This window comes from Globicephala melas, chromosome 6 (assembly GCF_963455315.2).
Source record: "Globicephala melas chromosome 6, mGloMel1.2, whole genome shotgun sequence".
NCBI lineage: Eukaryota > Metazoa > Chordata > Mammalia > Artiodactyla > Delphinidae > Globicephala > Globicephala melas.
In genome coordinates, this window is record NC_083319.1 from 37,308,274 (window position 1) to 37,333,170 (window position 24,897).

General features: G+C 38.0%; 1 protein-coding gene across 1 annotated transcript in view; it reads right to left on the reverse strand.

Annotated features, from left to right (window-relative positions):
• LOC115867817 (phospholipid-transporting ATPase FetA-like) overlaps positions 1 to 24,897 on the reverse strand; it is a 73,727-nt gene that overhangs the window by 22,583 nt on the left and 26,247 nt on the right. The window contains exons 10-14 of the mRNA XM_070045835.1: positions 24,094 to 24,252; positions 22,442 to 22,530; positions 10,404 to 10,600; positions 8,006 to 8,214; positions 6,062 to 6,105 (exon numbers count right to left, since the gene is read on the reverse strand). Coding sequence (XP_069901936.1) covers positions 6,062 to 6,105; positions 8,006 to 8,214; positions 10,404 to 10,600; positions 22,442 to 22,530; positions 24,094 to 24,252 — 698 coding nt within the window. The remainder of the gene's footprint in view (positions 1 to 6,061; positions 6,106 to 8,005; positions 8,215 to 10,403; positions 10,601 to 22,441; positions 22,531 to 24,093; positions 24,253 to 24,897) is intronic.

Genomic DNA, 24,897 nt, shown 5'->3' on the forward strand with positions numbered 1-24,897 from the left:
CACCCTGGAGTGTGGTGTTATTAACAGATTTCTCCAGCCCATATCAGAACTCTCAAGGATATTTCACCAGTCCATTGTAGTTGTGGTGCTACCTGGGCTGGGCCCCAATGTGTCAAGTACAGACACAGTTGCGCTGCTTGGTGCTATGTTGGGGAAACGGAAGTTTGTAGTGGGCTATACTGGCTCTTTTCTATAACCCATCTAGAGGGAGTTTTGTCATGATAGTGAGGAAGTATGGTCAGGTCCAGAGCCAAGTCCTAGACCTGGCCAACCACAGACTTGTGAGCTCTGGGAAGTTTGTGGGTTTAGTAATTTAAGATAACTCATTATATAGCATCCTCTGAGGCTCTTCTATAACTGGGCTCTTGTACTGGTACATTCTTTGAAACTTAGAAGCTGGTGAGTGATGTGAGAGAAGTTGGAGAGGTAGATATGAAGCAGATCCTGCATTACCATCTTGTATGCAATAGAGAACCATAACAATTTTCTACTGAAAGTCATATGATCATATAGTCCTCTGGTAGCAGCATGGAGAATATACTGGAAGTAGCAAGACGAAAAGCAAGGAGACCAGTTAGAAAGCCAGTCAGTAATTCACAAGAGAAATGATAAAGTAGTGATAATAAATATTAAATTAAGGGTATGATTTGAAAATATAGAATTTGATGACATGGATATGACAAGTGAAAGAGAGAAACAGTTAAGAATAATTTTATGTATCCTAATTGGGATAGATGGTAAGACCATTCACTGAGATAGGATACCCAACAGGAGGAGATTTTTGACAGACTGACCTGGCGATACCTGAAGGACATAAAGGTAATAATGAAAGCAGGCATATATAGTTTGAAGCTCAGGTAAGAGATCTGAGCTAGTTTCTAATATCCCCTTCCAGACAAGTAATGTTTGAGAACACTGGACCTGGCTGGGTACAGGACTGAGGCAGGGCTGGCTTGGAGCTGCAGTACAGCATGATCTGAGGAGCAGTATTCATGAATTACTCTGCAATTGAAAGTTAAACACCCAGTTGAATAAGACTGAATGGCAAATCCAGGTACTAGACAAAAGGATGGAAACCGGGGGTATCAGATGAGAAGAAACGAATTCAGAATGGAGGGTAGAGGAGGCAATTGAGGATACTCTTTGAGATTCTGTGACATAGCTATAGATAGTTTTTATAGGATATCTTTAGCTTTGGTCATGGATAGGGAGGGAGCTAAAAAGGTTCTTGGATGTATGGATTTGGAGGTCATTAGTAAGTAGGCAGTAGTTAAAGACAGTAAAAACACAAGACTATAAAGATGGAAAAGAGGTACAATAATAGAGCTCTGGGGGAACATCAGTACCTATGGCCAAGAAGATGAGAAAAACAATCATACAGGAAGAAAACACAAGAAGAGAGTTACTTAACAGAAGCCAAGGGACAAGAGAGCTTTAATAAAAAGTGGAGTTTTAAGTGTTAAAATCTGCAGAGAAATTGGGTAAGGACTTAACAACAAGGTAGTCATTAGTGACCTTGGCTAGTTTCAGTGGACATGATAGGACAGAGTCTAATTATATAGGGTAGAATGAGGAATGAATGAAAGGTGAGGAGTTATAAAGACTGCTGTAATTGTCTATTTCCTTATACACTTTTCCTCTAGTCTGCCAACTCTGAAGGTAGGGAACAAATTTCCTTTGTTTTCCTTGAACCTTTAACATTTATTCAGAGTCTGACATATGGTTGATACATATGGTTGAACATTTTGGACTGACTGATGGAGTCAGAGGGTAATGCAGGATGAAGGGAAAGTTCTAACTGCTTTAAAAAATGAATAAAATAAGATATAAACATTTATTAGTAGTGGTTACCTCTGGTTGATGGGCTAAGGGTTACTTTAACACATTTATTTTATTTTAACTTAATACTATATTTTTTAGAGCAGTCTTACATTCATAAAAAAAAATTGAGCAGAAAGTACAGAGAGTTCCTATATATTTCCTTTCTTCTTTCCACTCCACATTTCCCCCTATTTTCACCTTACATTAGTATGGTACATCTGTTACAATTGATGAACCAATATTGATACATTATTATTAACTGAAGTCCATAGTTTACACTAGAGTTCACTCTGCTTTGTACAATTCTGTGTTTTTTGACAAATGCATAATGTAATGAATCCACCATGACAGTATCACACAGAATAGATTCACTGCCCTAAAAATCTCCTGTGCTTCATCCTGCTCTCCACCCCTCCCCAAACCCCTGGCAACTACTACCTTTTCCAGAATATCATACAGTTAGAATCATACAGTACACAGCCTTTTCATATTGGCTTCTTTCACTTAGCAATATGCATTTAAAGTTCTTCCCTTTTCTGTGTATATATGTGTGCGTGGCTTAATAGCTCATTTCTTTTTATTGCTGAATAATATTCCATTGTATGTATGTAGTAAGTGTTTTTTTTTGTTGTTTTTTTAAAGAAGGGATAGATTTGAGCTGAGGGGAAAGAATCATATAATGGGATAAGTTTCAGATATTAAGAAACAGAGAATACAGGATTGACTGAGGTTCCTGAAGAAGTAGAAAGGCATGGAATCAGAATATATGAGGAGATTAGTATTGAGAGAAAAAGTTATACCTTTTGTTGAGACTGAAGGAAAGGAGGTAAAGGTGGGTTCTGATATTTGTACAGAAAAGGGTACTTAGCTGATAGTTTGGATTTTTCTCAGCAAAGTAGAAAACAATATCATCTATTGCACACTGGGGAGAAGGGAGTGGGATGTGGTAGAAGGCCCAAGAGTGGTGAATTTTGGAATAGCTAATATGGAAAATTAAGAATTAAGCTCACCATAAATAGATTAAAAAATTATCCAAGTGGCACCGGAAGCCCAGAAGAGTTTGGAGTCTCTGAATTTGTAATGGCTTGTGATCCCTAAAAAGTGCTTGGCATTCTGAGATTAGAAACAGAGAATGGTAGATGGCTTGGTTAATTCAAGGTTGAGATTTGTTGGGCGATCAGAGAGGGGAAAAAAAAGGGAGAACTAGTAAGGTATTGAAGATGCTTATGATCTTGGGTACAGATGGGGGGCAAGATAGGACAGGAAGTAAAGTCACAAGGGGTTGACAGAGAAAAAGGAGAACAGAGAGTTTGTAAATCTTCCTTTGATAAGAAAGCAGGTATACTAGGAATCAAGTATCAAGAGAACTGGAAAAATAAGGTTTGTGATCAGAGATCATGACAAAGGAGTTTACAATTTCAGAGTAGTACACTTCTGGATGGTGACATGATAACATAGAAATGGATGATATAGGTTTTTTTGAGTCCAAAAAGTCATTTGAAAGATATATTCTTTTAGACATCTGAAAGCATCTATGTTGCTAGATCATCCGTAAATAAGCCAATACCACCCAAGATGATAGCAGGGATTGGGTAGAGAGGGGAAATATGAGCTAAGGTTTCAAGGTCCTCAGTGAATGAAGTGGAGAAGCCAGAAGATTTGTAAATGTCAATGACAAGAAGAAAAAGGAATATAGCTAGAAGTCATAAGCATCACAGGAAGAAAGATTATATGAGGGCGAAAAAGTAATAGTTTAAAAGTGGCACAGGATGGGCTTCCCTGGTGGCACAGTGGTTAAGAATCTGCCTGCCAATGCAGGGGACACGGGTTCAAGCCCTGGTCCGGGAAGATCCCACATGCCGCGGAGCAACTAAGCCCATGCACCACAACTACTGACCCTGTGCTCTAGAGCCCGTGAGCCACAACTACTGAGCCCATGAGCCACAACTACTGAAGCCTGTGCTCCTAGAACCCGTACTCTGCAACAAGAGAAGCTACCGCAATGAGAAGCCCGTGCACTGCAACAAAGAGTAGCCCCCACTCGCTGCAACTAGAGAAAGCCCATGCGCAGCAATGAAGACCCAAGGTAGCCAAAAAAAAAAAAAAAAAAGAAAGAAAAGTGGCACAGGATAATGAGGACAATACCTTTGGACTTTTGGTATGCGGAGTATGAGAGATGGAGGAAAAGGGATATCCTCCGGGAAAGTCATCTTTCTATCAAGGTAGAGAGAAGAAAGCATTTTTATGAAAAGATAAGCCTGTGGGTATTTGCTTACAAGAGAACAAAGATTCCAGGGATCCAGAGGAAAATGTGTTATGGTCGATCAGTAGCAAAAGGAGGAGGAAGAGAAAGGTAACTCCAGGGTAACAATTTACTCCCTAGAAGCTATAACTTTGTTTATATTGCCAAGGTCATTAGCAAAGTCCCTGGAAGAGGATTTAAGGCAAATACTGATTTTATTCCCCATTTCCAATCTCTCTGGATGGATAAGGGTGAGGCAGTAGTTGGGAGCTGGAGTTACCTGTTTAGTACGTAAGTCAAGTGGCTAAAGGTTTGGAGTTGGTTCTAGTAGGAAAGCAATAGGGTGAGTAGTATCCTGAATGCAATGGAAGAAGCCCTATGAAGGGATGCTTAAAATCAAACCCATAAACAGAAGTTGAGATCCAATACTGGAAAAAACAGTAAAATTGAACCAGCCAGAGACAGGAAGAATGAAAAGGAAAATATTCTTACAATTGTGTGGGTTAGGACTATTGAGTATGTCATAAATCCTGAAGCTATAAAGGAAAAAGACTGATAGAATTAATTACATAAATTAAAAACTTCTAAACAAAAAACTTTAAACAAAAGACAAAAATAGAAAAAAATAATTGTAACATATGTGCCAGATGAAGGAAAAGTTGGTATTTTTACTATATAAGGAGACCATTGAAATAAGAAAAAAAGGACGAAGAATATGAACAGGCAATTCACAAAAGAAGTATAAATGGGCAATAAAGTGATTGGGAAGAGGAAGGAAAATAAGCACATAAAATGATTCAATCTGATTAGTAATCAAAGAAAGGTAAATTAAATGAGATATGATTTTCACAATTAAATTTCTAAAGATTGAAATATTAATACCCAGTACTGACAAGGATACAGTATGGGAAAAGAGGAATTCTCATATTTTTTGGTGGGATTATAAATTGATGCAGTCTATCCAGAGAGCAGTATGGCACTATTAAGTGCATTAAAAATCTAGCCACCCTTTGACCAACTAATTTTACTTCCAGGACTTTATTCTAAGGAAATAATTTTCAGAAGAGGAGACAAAAATATATGTACCTGAATGCTTATCATAATGCTGTTTATCATAGCAAAAGACAACAGAATAAAAATAGGGGATTGGCTAAATCAATTAAGATACATCAATGTAATTGGCTACGACAGCCATTCAAAACGATGATGTAGACCTAAATATACTGACACGGACGGAGGGCCACAATATAGTGTCAAGTGAATAAAAGGAGGCTGAAAATAGCATGCATGCTACGATCCATCCATCCATCCTTCCTTCCTACATACCTACCTACCTACTAGACCTAGGTGTATATGTGTGTATATATACATATGAAAAACATCTGAAAAGATAAATATTCCCAGATTATACACTGGTTATCTAAATGGGACTGAATGATTTTAATTTTCTTCTTCATACATTTCTATATTGTTTGAATTTTTTTTTATCATGAGCACAGATAATTTTTTAAATAGAAAAAGCCAATAAAGCTGTTTTCATTTTTAATTAATTAATTTATTTGTGTTTAAAAGAAATTTTAATAGCACTATTCAGAAAATAATATTCATATGTAGAATTAGAATTTATTCTCAAGTAATGTAATGTCTTCCAAAAAAGTATCTTAAATCACTGTTCATTTGCTCTCCTAGATCATTTTTATGAGCTCAAGGATTCATCCCTTTGCTGGTTTCTTCAGATGTTCCTTACTTTAAAAAATTTATATATTATTTATATATAATCACCTTCTTATAATAAGCTATTTTCATTTAAAAACACAAACCCAAATACCCTCAAATAAACAGAGTTCATTTATATAATACTTTCTGATATTATGGGGCCAATAACAGCTGTAATATTTCAGGGGCTAAGGGAATCCCAATCTGTGTTAAAGATGCTGCTGTGCGGCGCAGCCTCACTCAGGTCCCACATGCATTTCACAGGGCGCTGTAATCACTCACCTCCGAGACTTCTACCCTCTGTCCATTCTTGTCACAGACAACACCTGTTGGTAAGTAAATAGAATACACATTTGGCAAGGGTTTTAAAGAAGGGTTTATATTTTTTTATTGTGGTAAAATATGTATAACATAAAATTTTTCATTTTAACCATTTTTAGTGAACAATTCAGTGGCATTAACATCATTCACAATGCTGTACAACCATCACCATTATATATTTCCTAAACTTTTTCAGCATCCTAAACAAAAACCTTACTCTTCCCTATTCCCAGCCCCTGGTAACCTCTAATCTGCTTTCTGTCTCTATGAATTTGCCTATTCTAGATATTTCATATAAGTAGAATGATACAGTATTTCCTATTGTGTCTGGTGTATTTCACTTAGCATAATGTTTTCAAGAATCATCCATGTTGTAGCATGTGTCAGAACTTCATTATTTTTTATGTCTGAGTATTCCATTACATGGATATATGACCGTTGGTTTACCCATTCATCTGTTGATGGACACATGGGTTGTTTCTACCTTTGGTCTATGGTAAATAATGCTGCAGTGAACACTGGCATACATCTATCTGTTTAAATCTCTGTTTTCTTTTTCTTTTCTTTTCTTTTTTTTGGTATATACCTTGGAATGGAATTACTGGGTCATATGGTAATTTAAAGGAGGATTTTTAAAAGCTTATTCCCTCTGATTCTATCATCCTAGACTTGCAGTTAAGCTCCTCGAATCCCCTCAGGCCACCTAGCTCTCAGTGCCCTATGAGCTCCTTTCCTCAAGCCAATGGTAAGAATAATGCTGCTTGGGGTGCAATTCTTCTCCTTAAGTGTGAGTGAGTTGAGGCTGGAGGCTAGTCATTTATGAGAGACTTCGTACCTCCGGAAGCCTTTCAATCAGAAAAGTTACCCAGAGGATACGTGAAAGTAGTGCTGGAATGTTTAGGATTCTTGGCCAGTAGACAGTATAGACAGAATGGGGGTGGAAGACAGTCTGATGCCAAGCGTAGAAACACCCATGACCCTTTTCAACCTTATCCTTACCCTTACCCAGTATATGGTCAGGTCATACAATGAGTAAGAAAATTAAGATCCTCACCCAAATCAACCATCCAAAAATAAGCTTTCAGAGTTTATACGTGTGAAAACTTGTTTGGCAGGGGTAATAGAAAATATTAGAGTGCTCTAGCTTTTTTTAACATTTTGACTTTAATTTTTTTATTTTTAAAATTTAACTTAAAAATTTTTTAATTGAGGTGAAATTCATATAACATACAAGTAACCATTTTAAAGTGTACAATTCAGGGGCATTTAGTGCATTCACAAGGTTTTGCAACTATCACATCTTCCTAGTTTCAAAGCTTTTTCATAATCCCAGAGAAACACCCCACGCGTCTATCTTTTTAGATGTGATTGCCTTCCTTAGCTAGTTAGTGCAGTGGGCATGAATGTTCACACATATAAGGACTTAACACTATCACAAAAACAAGCTTATGCCTAAGGCAGGAAATAAATGAATAACTGGGCCTGGGAGACACATCAAACTCTGAATACCCTTTGATGGCTTCTTTCTAGAGTGTTTATTGGTCTGAGCGGGAATCAGGAGAATAGCAGCTTCAGAAATATGCTGGTTGCACCATCTGATTTAATGTGAGAGTAACTAACATTGCCCAGACATTGGGAATTCCTTGAGGACGGAGATTAATTCTTACACATCTTCATATTTTCAACATCCAACACAATGGATTGCATCTAAAAGGTGCTAAATAAATGCTTTTGGTTAGAACTGAATGGGCTAGGTGAGCTTTGCTTAGTGAACAGGGCAGGTTGTGAGACTAAGAAGTAAATGTGAATTTAGAGGCATATAGATTTAGAGATAGATCATTCTTGAGAACAATCTGCAAAGTAATATTTCCCCAAGACTCAGGGAAAGCAGAAAAATATGCATACCATAGAATTTCCCATTAATAGAACACTTGTTGAAAATCATGATGTTCTGAGTCAGGGTCCCTGTTTTGTCGGAGAACACGTATTTGACCTGGCCGAGCTCTTCATTAAGGGTGGTGGTACAAGCCCGTGCTGGTGTGTTCTTTAGTTCATAAAACATCCTCCGATCCCAGTTGATATAGAAACTGTTGCCCAATCTTATTATCTCAACACTAAGGAGAAAGCAAGAAAAGAAGGGTCCTGGGTCAAAGCAGGGCAAGCAAATTCATCATCCTGGTTTCCTTCCTACCAGTCCGGTGGTAGAAATGAAAATCAGAATATCTTCCTTGGGAACCTACAATCTTGAAGGACCCTTCGTACTAGCCAACCCATTGTAATTCTGACTTTGACCATTATCACTGAAGGCTTTACTTGATTACCAGACATACTAGCCAACCCATTGTAATTCTGACTTTGACCATTATCACTGAAGGCTTTACTTGATTACCAGACATACTGATTAACTTTGCTGAGGCATACTCCCTTTACAGCCTTTCTTCCAAAATTTTTGAAATTCTGCAATAATGCAAGGCCTGCCAGAGTTAAGAGCTAATTTATAAAACGTAGCCTAGGCTTAATCAGAGAGTTATTGCTGCTGTCATGTAAACTCATTGGTGGGGAAGAGAGAGAATCTTCAGACTTGAAATAGCACTTTGTTTCAGAAGGGAAAGATCTGTGAGACTCAGAAACAGCTTACAGGAGCTGACGACCCTCTGATAAATTTCTAGGCAGATCCAGCCTGCCTGTGGGGTAGCTTTTCCCTAGAATAGCCTCCTCTTCATTTTATCCGAGTTTTCCCAATTGTGTTTGTCACATTCCACTTCTGTTCCAAATAACATGCATATAGATTCTTTATGGTTAACAAGCGTCTTCATTTTAAAAGTGGAGACTTTTAAGTGGCTTCCTTCCTATCATCATTCATATTTAGTTTGTGGCAGTTTAGGCTGCTTCATTAGTAATCCCTGTCTGAGACAACTGCATTGAGCAACATGGATTTTTTGTTTGAGGTGAGGGAAGAGGTGCTCAGGCCCACATTATTGACTTTATTAGTCCTCATGTGTTGAGTCTTGACCTCTCCCTTCCTTCACCATACCAGTCACCATAGCAATCTCTCTAAACCCAGACATTTAATGATATTATTTCTTTCCTTGGAAAGATCTCTGCAGCTTTTAGGATAAAACCCAAACTCCTTGGCCTGGCATTCAAGGCTCTCCTGAATCTAATCCTAAATTACCATCCAACACCTTAGTCTAGGCTACTCACTGTTCTACGACCAGATCAAGCTTTTAAAAACCTCCAAACCTTTGTACATACTGGTCTTTCTGCTTGTAATATTCTTTTCCTATTTTCTGCTTGGTAAATTCTACTCTTTTCTCAAATATCAGTTTGATTATTACTTTTTTCTGTAAATCCTAAGCCTCTACAGGCAGAACCAACCTATTCCTTTTCTAGGCTCCCATAGCATTCACATATACATTTCTATTACATCATTCTTCATATTGTACCTTAATTATTTACTTAAGTATCTGTTTCCATGTCTATATTGTAAGTTTATCTAGAGGAAGGGTTGTCTTATTATTCATGTTTCTTTCTCTGGCACCTAATATAGTGCTTGGCACATAGTAGGTGATCAATAAATATTTATTAAATTAGTAAGATAATTTAGTTATATTGGGTGCTTTTGGGGTTGGGATGCCACAGTGCAGGGTTTAGGAAACCTGAAAAGAAGGATGCAAAAAATGTGTTTGTGTGTGTGTATGTGAAAGGGAATGTTGAAAATAGAAAAAGCAGATCAGAGTACAGTAAAGACTTATTTTACCTATATTTCAAGTTTTTGTTCAAGGTGCTCATGAAAAGGGGAAGGAAACATCCTTCATCTTCTCCAACTTTTAGGAACTATAACTTAAGTCATAATTACACCTATCTACCATTTGCCACATTGTTTCTATGGGAAAACTCATTCTGAGTTCTGAATTAACTGATTTACAAATGAATGGACTCTGTCTCACTGATAAACTAGGGGCTGCCTAGATTGTGCTTTAGCATCACCAAATTTGTGTGCATTTTTTCTAACTATTTCATGTGTTTGTTTGTCTTATTTAGTCATGTACATTATAAACTATTTGAGGGTTGGGATAATTTTCTTTTGTATAACCCACATAGTATCTAGGATGGTATTCTGGATATAGAAAACATTTATGCAGTCTCTAGATATGGTCTCAGAGTGTTTTGTGCACGGCACTGTGCAAAGTAAAGGGTTAAAGAGCACAGAATCTATGCTTTCTGAAAGTTCACAGTCTAGTTGGGGAATTAAGTAGGAAGTATGAAGTCAGCTTGTCCCCCAGTGGTCAAAGAAGCCTACCTGACGTAGAGGGAAATAGGCACCACGGTGTTGAGAATAATGAAGTAGGACCAGAATATAAGGACGGCAGAGACAGCTGATGAAGACACATATTCTTTCCATGGCAGAAAATCCTGGAAGTAGTAGCCTTTCTTGCTTTCCCAAATGCAATGACCAACTGCTAGGACAAAACACATGCTGCCTAAAAACAGAAAAATCTAGAAATCAAAAAAAGAATTAAATTAACATTTCATCCAAGACATGCTGCTTCAGTTCTACCGTTTGGAGCCTATCTCTCAACAAAGCCTCTCTCTTTTCTTGGAGGGCAGGGGTGCTCTGACGCTCACATTCTCTAGGCAGTAGTACACAGGACAGAAAAGAAAGCCCAGCAGGAGCCATCCTTGGGATTTTGACAGGAGATAATAGTAACTAAAATATAGTAAATATTAATTAAGTGCCAATAATTGTGCTAAGTACTCTACATGTATTATTTAATTTAATATTTATAATACCCGTCTTTTAATAACAGACAAGAAACTTGATATTAAGAATGGGAAAGTATTTTGCCTAAAGTCATTTAGCTACTAACTAGGATGGACAGGTCTTGAACTAGTTCCAGAACACAATCTCTTAATTACTCCAATACTGAAGTGAGGTTCTGCTTTAAAAACAAATCTAAAATGTGTGGCGTTGGCTTAGCAGCTGGGGGTGGGTGGGTGGTAAGGAAATGGATATAAAAGACTGACAATATGGCAATCATGTTTACAGTAAAGAATATGGTAAAACTGGAAGACAGACCATGTGCCTACTGAAGCTAGAGCTCTAAGGGAAATGGTTAGAATTAGAATATTAGTGTGTGTTGGCTGACTTTAACAAAAGAAAGAGTTGAAATAGGGGAATAACTGGCCAATTTTAAGCAGAAATGAAAAGGAATAGCGTGAAATCTGGGTCCTCAAAGGACTGGAAAAGCCTATTACTTTTAGACACCAAAGAGGAAAAAAGAGACAAGATTGAGATCTTAAGCAAACAAGGCCCAATAATTCTTTTCAGCTGAATAAAATGAATCAGCCTGGAGGCAATGTTCAGATTAAAGATGGCACCTTTTTACCGAAACAAGATTATTGTTCTAGATAACCCCAACTTTCTTGTCATTAGGTTGAGAGAAAAGGGCATGGAGGGGAAAGGATGCAAAGAAAGAAGACAGATTTGAGAAAATCTGTTTAGAAAAGAACTTTGGGGAGGAGGGGATAATAATCCTGAACTCATTTTACAAAGCCAGCATTACTCTGGTACCAAAGCCAGAGAAGGACACTATAAGAAAAGAAAACTACAGGCCAATACCCCTGATGAATACAAAATTTCTCAATAGCAAACCAAATTCAATAGCGTATTAAAAGGATCATACACCATAATCAAGTGGGATTTAGACATTAATGAAAGAAACTGAAGAAGACAAGTAAATGGAAAGATATCTCATATTCACGGATTGGAAGAGTTAAGCAATGTTAAAATGTCTATACTACCCATGCTATCTATAGAGTCAATGCAATCCCTATCAAGATTTCAATGGCATTTTTTATAGAAATAGAAAAAAAATCCTAAAACTTGTATGGAACCATGAAAGACCTCAAACAGCCAAAGCAGTCTTGAGAAAGAAGCAAGGTGGGTGCATCTCATTTCCTGATTTCAAACTATATTACAAAGCTATAGTAATCAAAACAGTATGGTACTGCTATAAAAACAGACATATAGACCAATGCAACAGAAATGTGAGCCCAGAAATAAACCCATGCATATATGCTCAACTAATATTTGACAAGGGAGGCAAATGGTGTTGGGAAAACTTGATATTCACATGCAAAATAATGAAACTGGACCCCTATCTTATACCACTCACAAAAATTAACTTGATATGGGGCTTCCCTGGTGGTGCAGTGGTTGAGAGTCTGCCTGCCAATGCAGGGGACACGGGATCGTGCCCTGGTCTGGGAAGATCCCACATACCGCAGAGTGGCTGGGCCCGTGAACCATGGCCACTGATCCTGCACGTCCAGAGCCTGTGCTCCGCAACGGGAGAGGCCACAACAGTGAGAGGCCCACGTACCGCAAAAAAAATTAACTTGATATGAATTAAAGACTTAAGTGTAAAACCTGAGATCATAAAACTCCTAGAAGAAAACATAGAAACATAGAGAAAAAGTTCCTTGACAGCCGTCTTGGCAATGACTTTATAGATATGCCACCCAAAGCACAAGCAACAAAAGCACAAATAAACAAGTGGGATTACATCAAACTAAAAAGCTTTTGTACAGCAGAAGAAACAATCAACGAGATAGAAAGGCAATCAGTGGAACGGGAGAAGATACTTGCAAACCACATATCTGATAAGGAGTTAATATCCAAAATATATAAGGAAATAACTCAATAGCAAAAAAAATTCAATTAAAAAATGGGAAAAGGTCTTGAACAGACATTTTTCCAAGGAAGATATTCAAATGGCCGATAAGTACATGAAAAGATACTCAACATCACTAATCATCATGTGATGCTCCTGGTGGGCATGTAAATTGGTACAGCTACTTTGGAAAACAACATGGAGGTTCCTCAGAAAATTAAAAATAGAACTACTATATAATCCACTTCTGGGTATATGTCCAAAGGAAATTAAATGACTCTCTTAAAGAGATATCTCCACCCCATGTTCACTGCAGCATTATTTACAATAGCCAAGACAGGGAAATAACCTAAGTGTCTATCAACAGATGAATGGATAAAGAAAATGTGACACACACACACACACACACACACACACTACAGTGGAACATTATTCAGCCATGAAAAGAAGGAAATCCTGTCATTTGAGACAAATGCCCAACTCTCCAAAAAACTGCCAAATGCTTTCCAAAGTGGCTGTACAATTTTACATTCCACCAGCGTCACATGCCCACATACCTGCAGAGAAGACATGTATGATGTTATTGTGAACCACTTCTAAGTCTACTCAGGGGTCTTCAAACCTGTGCCCTTTATCACAAGGTATGAATTGCTCAAAGCAACCCATCCCCACTGCTAGAAAATTTTAGGTCTCATCTTTGAGTCACTGATAGAAAGTCTTTGGAGACAAGAGTATGAAGGCAGGAGGAGAAGATCTAACTGGGACCATTCTCAGAAAATGAGATTTAAAAATCCTTATTATGAAAAATTTCAAACACATTTAATGTATATAAATACTATAATGAACGCCTATGTGCCCATCACCCAGCTTCACCAATTATCAATTCGTGGTCAGTTTTATTTTATCCCAAACCTCCTCTTCCCCTGTCCTCCCTTTTATTTTAAGCAAATTTCTCACATTATATAATTTTTTTGCAAACAGTTTAATATATCTCTTTAAAGGATCTTATTTAAACACATAATCACAATACCTTTATCACTTAAAAAGCTAGTAATAACTCCTTAATATCATTCAATATTTGAGATTTGAGAGTTGAATAAGGGATGGAGGAGAACAAAACAGGAGGATCAAGATAAAAAAGAATAAAATCTGCTTTCATTCCTAGCCTAATGCAGATTCATACTGAATAGTTCCGCTCTTTGTGATGAAGGTTTCTTCGGGGCCATAAAACCCTTCTTAATCTTACTCCTCCTTCCTTATGCTTCTCTTTAATGGGTCATGTGAAAGCATGGCTTATCCTCATGGTTCAGATTAAACTTCAGTGATGAGTTCTACTGGCTTTGCTTCCCCTTTGGACAGTCTATGTGGCCAATATTAAATCTGAGACCATATTCCTCTACCTGCCACTTCTCCAGGCCCGACTCCATCAGCTCCAGTGGGAAAAAGTGGGGAAGGTAAAATGATTATAATGAACTATTATTATTTATTTATAAATATAAATTTATTTATAATCTGTTTATTATAAATTATTAGAATAAATAATTTGATACCCTCTGAAGCTGTGGGAGAAAATTACTGAGTGAACTTCAACACTCTTTCTGCTCCATACCTGTTGCCTGGATAATTGAGAATTACCCATCAATCATTTCCAGTGCTGTGCCATCCCTCCATTGTTAGACTATGAGTCCTCCAGAACAGATCTTTCTGTTCAGATTTTTTTTTTTAATTTAATTAATTAATTAATTTTTGGCTGCGTTGGGTCTTTGTTGCTGCCTGCAGGCTTTCTCCAGTTGCGGTGAGCTGGGGCTACTCTTTGTTGCGGTGTGTGGGCTTCTCATTGTGGTGGCTTCTCTCGTTGTGGAGCACGGGCTCTAGGTGCACAGGCTTCAGTAGTTGTGGTGCACAGGCTTAGTTGCTCCGCGGCATGTGGGATCCTCCCGGACCAGGGCTTGAACCCGTGTCCCCTGCATTGACAGGTGGATTCTTAACCACTGCACCACCAGAGAAGTCCCTTTCTATTCAAACTGAGCCAGCAGAAAGGAAGTCAGCTTTATTGGACCAAGATCCTGAGAGCAGGGCCTCTCTCCCTTCAGAGAGGCCTGCAGGGGCAGGACACAGTCTGCTCTTTCCTCATTCCTAGAGCTTTTCCTGCCATCCTGAGGCTTTCTAAACCCTTGCAGATGTTCTCTTTCTTAAGAAATATTCATGTTGTGATGGAGTTTATTGGTACTTAGCCTAAAGCTTCACTTTGCTTCCTTTCTATAGGAAGAAAGAAACAAGAAATTGGTTTTTGCTACAAACCCCAGATGTTACTTGTTTATTACAAGAGCCAGTCAGACCCAAGAAGACCTGTGTGTGAAGAGTGGTTCCAGTAAAGGCTGAAAGAGATACTCAGTTTTGTCAAGAACTAAGGCCATTGCTGGTCACAGTGGAGCTCCCAGGCATCACAGGCAGTCTGTAAAAAGAGAGTACTCCTTGGTCCTTTGGCCCTTCACCTCTGTGCTTTTCATTGTGCCTTACCCAAGAAGTATATCCTGGATTTCTGGCATCATTCAAATTTCAAGCACTGTGCCCCACAAATACGTCCTACTTAAGAGACTAGGGTTCACAAAGCATTGTCATTGTGAGCTCTGGGGAGATCTGGGGAGGGGGAAAGGACCAAACTCCAGCTCCCCTGTGGGCTTATCAGGAAGGAGTTTTACTAAACATACTTCCTGTGTCTGTCAAATTTTCCCCTAAGAATCATTTCCAAAAATGGGAAAAAATGAAGTGTTTAAATCAGGAAGGATTTCTGCTTCAGCTTTGAGAAATGACAATGCATTATATCTAACTACACTGACAATGTCTTGGCAAAAATACCACATAAACAAAACTGCTGAGCTGTTAAGAACATAGCTAATTCAAGAACATTTCTTCATTTAATAACCATTCAAAAGATATTTCCTGAGAACCGTTTTGTGCAAGGCACTCCCAAGAATATAGAGATGAATATAGCATAATTTCTACCTTACAGGCTCATACTTTGGTAGCTCAGGTATTCATTCATTTTTTTCACTAACTCAACACATAATAATAACACATTTTTTTCACTAACTCAACACACATAACTCAACAACATAATAATGATGCTCCCATTATGTGTCAAACATAATTCTAGGGGCTGGGATACAGTGGTGATAAAAGACAATGCCTTAACTCTCAGAGAGTTTGTAATCCTGTAGAGATATGAGGAAAACAGATATGTTAAGAAAAGAAAAAATACAAATTAACTAGTGCTAAATGCTGTGAGGAAAATAAAACAAGTTAATACAATAAAAAATGTCTTAATGGAGGTGGCCACTTTAGATAGGGTGGCAGAGAAGGCTTCTCTGAAAAGGTGACATTGAATACTGAAAACGAAGCAAGCCACGCAAAGGCCTAGATAGACATTGCCAGCAAGGGTAAAGGTCCCATGATAGGAACAAGTTTGCTCTCTCACTTGATTTGTAGTTTACCTGGGTATAGATTTCTAGGTCAAAGTAATTTTCACTAAGAACTTTGAAGGTATGACCCTATTGGTTTCTAGGGCCCAGTAGTGTTAGTGAGAAATCTGATGCCAATCTAATTCTCATTTTTTGTTGGTATCTTATTCTTATCCCTATGAAAAAGTTAAGGGACTTCTATACACCATTGGCGTTCTAGAATTTCATGATGTTTAATGGATGTTTTAAATCTGAAATTCATATCCTTCTTCAATTCTAGGAAATATTCTTCTATTATTTCTTCGACAATATTGCCCCCTCCATTTTCTCTTTCTGATACTCCTGGGAGATCATGTGGGGGCTCTTGGTTTCGTCCTCCATTAAAAAAATGTATTTATCTCTTTGACTTTTGGTTTTATGGTCTAGTAGTATTCTTTGACTCTTTGTTTCAGCCCTTCTATTGGCTTTTTAATTTCAGTAATTTTTACTTTCCAAAATTCTTTTTGTTATTCTTAGATTGCCTTTTTTATTCTTTCATTAAAAAAAAAAATTTAGGGAATTCCCTGGCGGTCCAGTGGTTAAGACTCTGCGCTTTTACTGCTGAGGGCCTAGCGTGGATCCCTGGTTGGGGAACTAAGATCCCACAAGCTATGGCATGGCCCCCCACAAAAAATTTTAGCTTATTCTTATTTTATTTGTGCAATTGCTTCTTCTAAGAATACTAGTAAAATTCTTTTGAAAGTTCTTTTCTTTTATCTTCCTGAATTATAATCTGTTTTTTCCAGAGACAGTTATTCTCTTTGTTCATCCTCATCCTCCTCTTTTGTGCTCCTGGTTTCCTTCCAGTTCACTTAAAAACAGGAGTAAAAGAGTAGTTTCATCATTATAGGTTGGTTTTATTTCCTTGGGTTAATTTTGTTTCTCGAGCAGACCACTCCCCTATGGGAAGATGGAACCATGAGTTCTGTGTAGGTAGGCAGAATGTGTTCTTTCACTGGTTTTACCGTAGAGTACACGAGGAGCTTGCTGGCAAACTTGAGTCCCCCAAATTTAAAATAAAGTGGGTTTTACTCTGAAGTGATAACACCCACATTAGAAGCCCTACCTCTCTGCGGATAGATTGTTAAATTTCTTCGGAAAGCAGTTCTCTTGTTTGAGACTAGAGGTCAGATACATTTGTTACTGCTATATGTATGCCTATAGGGGTGGTAGGATGGTACAGAGGGCCAGGTGTTGTCCATGTTGTTTCATGGGCAGTTTTAAAATTAATTATCCTGATTATTACCCCCACATCTTACTCCTGCTCTCAATTCCTGCTGAATCTAGCTTGGAACTACTCTTGAGGAATGCATTTCCGCGGAAGCTTTCACTACTCTGGTTTATTTATCGGTATAATCTATCTACTTTCTGCCTTCCAAAAGCTCATCAGCATCTTGGGTCTGCTGACAGTTCTTCACGCTCTGTCAGGGGATTTATTTTCTATTTGTACTTCCTTACAGTCATTTCATTAGGCTCAAATAGGAAGTCTCAACATCCTTCTTAAACTAGATGCCCAAAGTGAACATGGGATCCAAGATAATATTCCCTACTTTCTGAAGGAATGATTGCATGAATGACCTCATAAATGTAGAAATTCATAGCAGCTACTCTGCTAGTTTAGCTGCTCTGGGTATTTACACTGCTTCTCTGCTGCAGCCATCTTGTGAGAACTTGAGCAGAGAACTGCATTCTCTTTGGAGACTCCCATTGCAGATCCCTCTATACCTCTGCTTTAATCTGCTCTGGTGTTCTCTAGGCCTGCTATTCAGCCACCATCCTAGGACTTCCTTTCACTGTTCTCATGTTTCCTGGCTTCCATATCTTTCTTGGTTTATTCTCTTGTTTTGCTTGAGTGTATACTAGAAGCTTCCTAAGAGAGGATACATGATAAGTAAATTTTTTGAGTCTTTGCACATATGGATATTTCTTTATACTTGCATTTTATTGATAGTTTCAATGGATTTAGAATTATAGGATGCAAATAATTTTCTGGCAGACGTTTGAAGCGTTGATGTTTACCTTCTGCTGTTGCTGTTGAGAAGGCCAATGCTATTTTATTTATTTATTTATTTTGTGGTACGCAGCCCTCTCGCTGTTGTGGCCTCTCCCGTTGCGGAGCACAGGCTCCGGACACGCAGGCTCAGCGGCCATGGCTCACGGGCCCAGCCGCTCCGTGGCATGTGGGACCCTCCCGGACCGGGGCACGAACCCGTGTCCCCTGCATCTGCAGGCGGACTCTCAACCACTGCGCCACCAGGGCAGCCCAGTCAATGCTATTTTGATTCTTGAATATGACATTTTATTTCTCTCTGGAAGCTCTTAGGGTCTTTTAAAAAAAAATTTATAATTTCTTCACATGTGGTCAATCTGCCATGTTAAACAGGTTTGTCATGTGTTTTAGTTTTGTCTCCCCAGGGAAATAGCAAGTATAGTAGAAAGAGCATTAACTCTGAAAAGTTATGCCTAGATGGATAGATGTGATTATTAATAAAATTATGTATGTAAAGCATCTGGCACATATTGATGCCCCATCTCCCAAAAGTGAACGTATATACTTGAGAGCTGGACCCAGGACTTATAAAACCTTATGATCTTCACAACACCTGGCACATACTAGGCACATACTAGATTCTCAATAAATATGACTTGATCTCACCATACACAAAAATAAACTCAAAATGGCTTAAAGACTTAAGTATAAGTCATGACATCATAAAACTCCTAGAAGAGAACATAGGCAAAACATTCTCTGACATAAATCATACCAATATTTTCTTAGGTCAGTCTTCCAAGGCAGTTGAAATAAAAACAAAAATAAACAAATGGGATCTAATCAAACTTACAAGCTTTTGTACAGCAAAGGAAACCATAAACAAAATGAAAAGACAACCTACTGAATGGGAGAAAATATTTGCAAATGATATGACTGACAAGGGCTTAATCTCCAAAATATACAAACAGCTCATACAACTCAACAACAAAAAAACAAACAACCCGATCCAAAAATGGGCAGAAGACCTAAATAGACATTTCTCCAAAGAAGACATACAGATGGCCAAGAGGCACATGAAAAGATGCTCAACATTGCTAACTATTAGAGAAATGCAAATCAAAACTACAATATGGTATCACCTCGCACTGGTCAGAATGGCCATTATCAAAAAGTCTACAAATAACAAATGCTGGAAAGGGTGTGGAGGAAAGGGAACCCTCCTGCACTGTTGGTGGGAATGTAAGTTGGTGCAGCCACTGTGGAAAACAGTATGGAGGTCCCTCAGAAAACTAAAAATAGAATTACTATATGATCCAACAATCCCACTCCTGGGCATATATCCAGACAAAACTGTAATTCAAAAAGATACATGCACCCCTATGTTTATAGCAGCACTATTCACTATAGTCAAGACATAGAAATAACCTAAACGTCCATCAACAGATGAATGGATAAAGAAGATGTGGTACATATATACAACGGAATACTACTCAGCCATAAAAAGAACGAAATAATGCCATTTGCAGCAACATAGATGCAACTAGAGATTATCATACTAAGTGAAGTAAGTCAAAGAGAAAGACAAATATCATAAGATATCACTTATATGTGGAATCTAAAATATGGCACAAATGAACCTATCTATGAAACAGAAACAGAATCACAGACATAGAGAACAGACTGGTGGTTGCCAAGGGGGAGGGATGGAGTGGGAGGTTGGGGTTAGCAGATGTAAGCTTTTCTATATAGAATGGATAAACAACAAGGTCCTACTGTATAGCACAGGGAACTATATTCAATATCCTGTGATAAACCATAATGGAAAAGAATACCAAAAAAGAATGTATATATATGCATAACTGAATCACTGTGCTATACAGCAGTAATTAACACATCATTGTAAAGGTTCTTCTGACCATTTTTTTTTAGATTCCATATATATGTGTTAGCATACGGTATTTGTTTTTCTCTTTCTGACTTATTTCACTCTATATGACAGTCTCTAGGTCCATCCACCTCACTACAAATAACTCAGTTTCAATAAAAAATATGATTTGATGACGATGAGTTTTTGCCATTATTTTTCTGTGGGACTTTATTTATGATATTTATCTTTACTTGTCTCAATTTGCATATTTGTCAGTGGGGAAAATACTTCTTGACTTGCTTATTGTTCATGTGTTGTGAAGCTTCAGTTAGTGAATGTGAAAATATTCAAAAAAGTTAAAATCCCTCTACAGATGTCAAGTACAGTTTCTGGTCTCAAAGCTGAATGAATCTTTTTTTTTTTTTAACATCTTTATTGGAGTATAATTGCTTTACAATGGTGTGTCAGTTTCTGCTTTATAACAAAGTGAATCAGTTATACATATACATATGTCCCCATATCTCTTCCCTTTTGCATCTCTCTCCCTCCCACCCTCCCTATCCCACCCCTCTAGGCGGTCACAAAGCACCGAGCTGATCTCCCTCTGCTATGCGGCTGCTTCCCACTAGCTATCTATTTTATGTTTGGTAGTGTATATATGTCCATGACACTCTCTCACTTTGTCCCAGCTTACCCTTTCCCCTCCCCGTATCCTCAAGTCCATTCTCTAGTAGGACTGCTGCATCTTTATTCCAGTCTTGCCCCTAGGTTCTTCTGACCATTTTTTTTTTTTTTTAGATTCCATATATATGTGTTAGCATACGGTATTTGTTTTTCTCTTTCTGACTTAATTCACTCTATATGACAGTCTCTAGGTCCATCCACCTCACTACAAATAACTCAATTTTGTTTCTTTTTGTGGCTGAGTAATATTCCATTGTATATATGTACCACATCTTCTTTATCCATTCATCTGTTGATGGACACTTAGGTTGCTTCCATGTCCTCGCTATTGTTGAATGAATCTTCCTAATTTTCTAAAATCCCATTTATTAAATCCAAAGGATATAGAAAAAGAACTGTAACATTTAACATAATAAATAACAGAGAACACACACTTTGTAATTCAGATATTAATGAGAAATGTACAGAAAAAGGGCACTTTTATTTTCTAAGCAATAGAGTAAAAATAAAATATAAAAAGTAATGGAATCAAGTACAGGCAGCATTGGAACCACTCAGTCATGCAGAGAAGCTGTGTAAGTGAAGAAATTAATCTGTCTATATCTAACAAGAATAAAGGCCACCCGTATATAATAGCATGGAAATAAATTAATTAGTCTTCAATTTAAACTTTATTCTCAAAGCTGATTATTATCTATTGAGTGCTTATAAAAAATTTTATTGGAATATAGTTGATTTACAATGCTGTGTTAGTTTCAGGATACAGCAAAGTGAATCATTTATACATATACATATATCCACTCTTCTTTAGATTCTTTTCCCATATAGGCCATTACAGAGTATTGAGTAGAGTTCCCTGTGCTATACAGTAGGTCCTTATTAGTTATCTATTTTATATATAGGAGCATGTATATGTCAATCCCAATCTCCCAATTTATCCCTCCTCCCCTTGCCCCCGGTAACCCTAAGTTTGTTTTCTACATCTGTGACTCTGTTTTGTAAATAAGTTCATTTGTACCCTTTTTTTAAGACTCCACATATAAGCTATATCGTATATATTGAGTGCTTTTCAAATTTCATTTCTTAGCAGCAGAATCCTTTATTTTCCAACTGAGATCTTACAGACAGATAAATGTGAAGCTGCTCTTTTTAAACCAGAAACTTCAGAATGAAGAGGCCGAACAAAACTCTTGATCTTCTCTATTCCCCCTGCAGCAGACCTTAGACTCCTCTAAGGAAATAGAGTTTGAAAATCATTGGTTTAAGTAAGGTGATCTATTAGTCCAAGTAAGGTTTTATTAAAGTGGTCATGAGTAAAATTGGCTATGAAAAAAAAGTGTCTTAATTTCTAAAGCAGGGTCCATAATCTATTCTGGTACCACTAATTAAAGTACCAAAGCTTCAACAAGTTATGACTGTCCTCCACAACAGAGGTATAAACTTGAGACTCCCTTGTCAATGAGTTCTGTTCTTTTCTGCTTCAGACATTAGTATGTGGGGTCCTAAAACTGCTTGAGGTTTTCAAACAACTAAATTCTGACTTGAAAATACCAGCTACTGCTGTGGAAGGAAGGGAAGTATGCTTATTTGTAAAGAAACAGAAAAAAGTCTTTAACTTACCCAGAGCACAAGGACATTCATGAGATGGTCTATGTGTGTCCGTTTAAAAGTGGACTTTCCACTGTTCTGCATTAATTTGGTGTCAGGTCCTAAGTGAAACAGGGAGACATCACCTCTTAGAATCACTGAAAATTCTCAACAGGATTGAAATTGGGTTAAAATGTACCTTTATGATCATTTTATCAAACCTCTTTCCAATGCTAGGGGATAAAGTCCTGGAGAAAGGCTCATGCTTGGTGCCAATAACTCAAAGAATGGAAAATTTGTTTCTAAGGATAATCCCAACTACTTCTGCAAAGTGCATCAATGCTTGACACCTCCCTCTCTTTGCTGCACCTTAGTCTAGTTTTTCACTGATAAGTCAGAATAGGAGCCACAAGCTTCTCTCTCATCACCATCTGGTTTATTTAGCTTAGAAAAGGGATTTTCTGATAAGGAGAACTTCACCTTCTTTTGAGGAAACCCATTGCTGGACCAGGCTCTATTTAAAGTTTCTAATTAAGAAATGGAGAAAGGAAAAGGCAATGGCAGTGATTTCTCTTGAGGTGGAAGCTTGGGAGCTGAGATTTCTCTGGAGCTGAGAGACAGAGACTCTGCATTTCTTCATGACAAGGCAGATAGTAAGTAGAAATAAAGAGCTTTTTTTTTTTTATAAGAGCTCCTATAGGAACCAACATTTTTTTTAAAATTTTATTTATTTATTTATTTTTGGCTGCATTGGGTCTCTGTTGCTGTGCACAGGCTTTCTCTAGTTGCGGTGAGCAGGGGCTTCTCCTGTTGCGGAGCATGGGCTCTAGGCACGCGGGCTCAGTAGTTGTGCCTCGTGGGCTCTAGAGTGCAGGCTCAGTAGTTGCGGCGCACGGGGCCAGTTGCTCCACGGCATGTGGGATCTTCCTGGACCAGGGCTTAAACCCGTGTCCCCTGCACTGGCAGACGGATTCTCAACCACTGCACCACCAGGGAAGCCCTAAAGAGCTTTTAATGGCCACTGGGACTAGAGTTGGAAATTATTATCTTACTGTGGTTGTTGTCATCAGTGTCCACTGTCACCAAGGGCACAGGGTGGCACAGAATCTTCCTCCATTTTCCAGCACTACCTTATAACTTAAAAAAATCCCTCAATAAGTATAAGGGATTATGGTTCTAAATGCCATCTCAAGATGGGCCACTGCTAATGAGCCACATGTGCCTTTTCTCTGGCATGAACACTTCATATTGTATTTTATATTCTACATAAGGACCGCCGTGTTTATTTTTTCCTCATGGGAGCAATCCACATGTATACTCTCCCCTTTCACATGTTCCCCTTTCATATGCTAATACTATGTGTACTTCTATGTGTATACCTTCTCTTGTGTCCAGATATGTTTAGAAAGACTTATGAATGCTCTGTGGTCTTGGAACACAAAGCCTTCCTCTAACAAAGGCAGGGCTGATATGCTGGCAGCTCATTGCTTGGAAAAAAGTCGTTTTTTTCTTAAATTATCCATCCATCTATCCATCTACCTGCCTCCCTTTCTATCTGTCTCAAAGCCATAGTGTTCTGGTACATATCTGAGCACCATATCTGCATCCTGAAAACTAAGTGCCCACAACATGGCTACTAACGGAACCCAGTAGGCTGGGGGTCTGTGGTCCCCACGAAGACGTACCAGTAAAAATTACCAAGCCATAGCACCAATCTGTATTCCTGATGATGCAGCCTCGGAGAATCAGCCTGTCATGATCCAGGACGTAATTTTTTCCTTTATAAATCAGTATTCCTGTGAATCTGTCCAACCTGTTATTGGGAGACTCACACCTCACTTCTCCTGAAAAAAAAAAAAAGAAGGAATAAGAGTCCTGACTCTGTAATCTTAATTCTTTCCTAACAGGACAGAGGAGGCTTAACAGAGAAGAGGAAAGAACATCCCCTTTTCAAAATATACACACATCTTTTGCCTATCCTTTCTCAGCCGCTGCCCATTTCTCACCAGGCAGACAGTGTTCTGGGCATCAAAGAAGAGTAATTCTGTGACATGGGTCATCCAGAGAGAGAACAACCCACACGATAACCTATCACCATCAGTACTTTTAGATCAAATGAGCTGAATCTGAAGAAATTTTAAAAGTACTTAAAACAAACCTAGTAGTTGTTTCAAAATGGAAATAATTTGACTTTTTCATGATTAGTAAAGTAAAATATGCCCATTGTAAATACATATACAACATTAAAAGGAGAAAGGAGAAAGTAAAATTCACCCACTGCCTCGAAATAAGCACTATTAAACTTCTGTAGTACATCCTTCCAAGTTTTTCTCTATACATGTACTCATACACATACATATGTTTCCAAAAACAGGTTTATGTTACATATACTATGCATAGTGTATTGCAATCTTTTTTCACTTATTAATATGTTGTGAATATTTTTCCATGTGAATAAATATCAACTTGCACATCGTTTTTAATAAGTT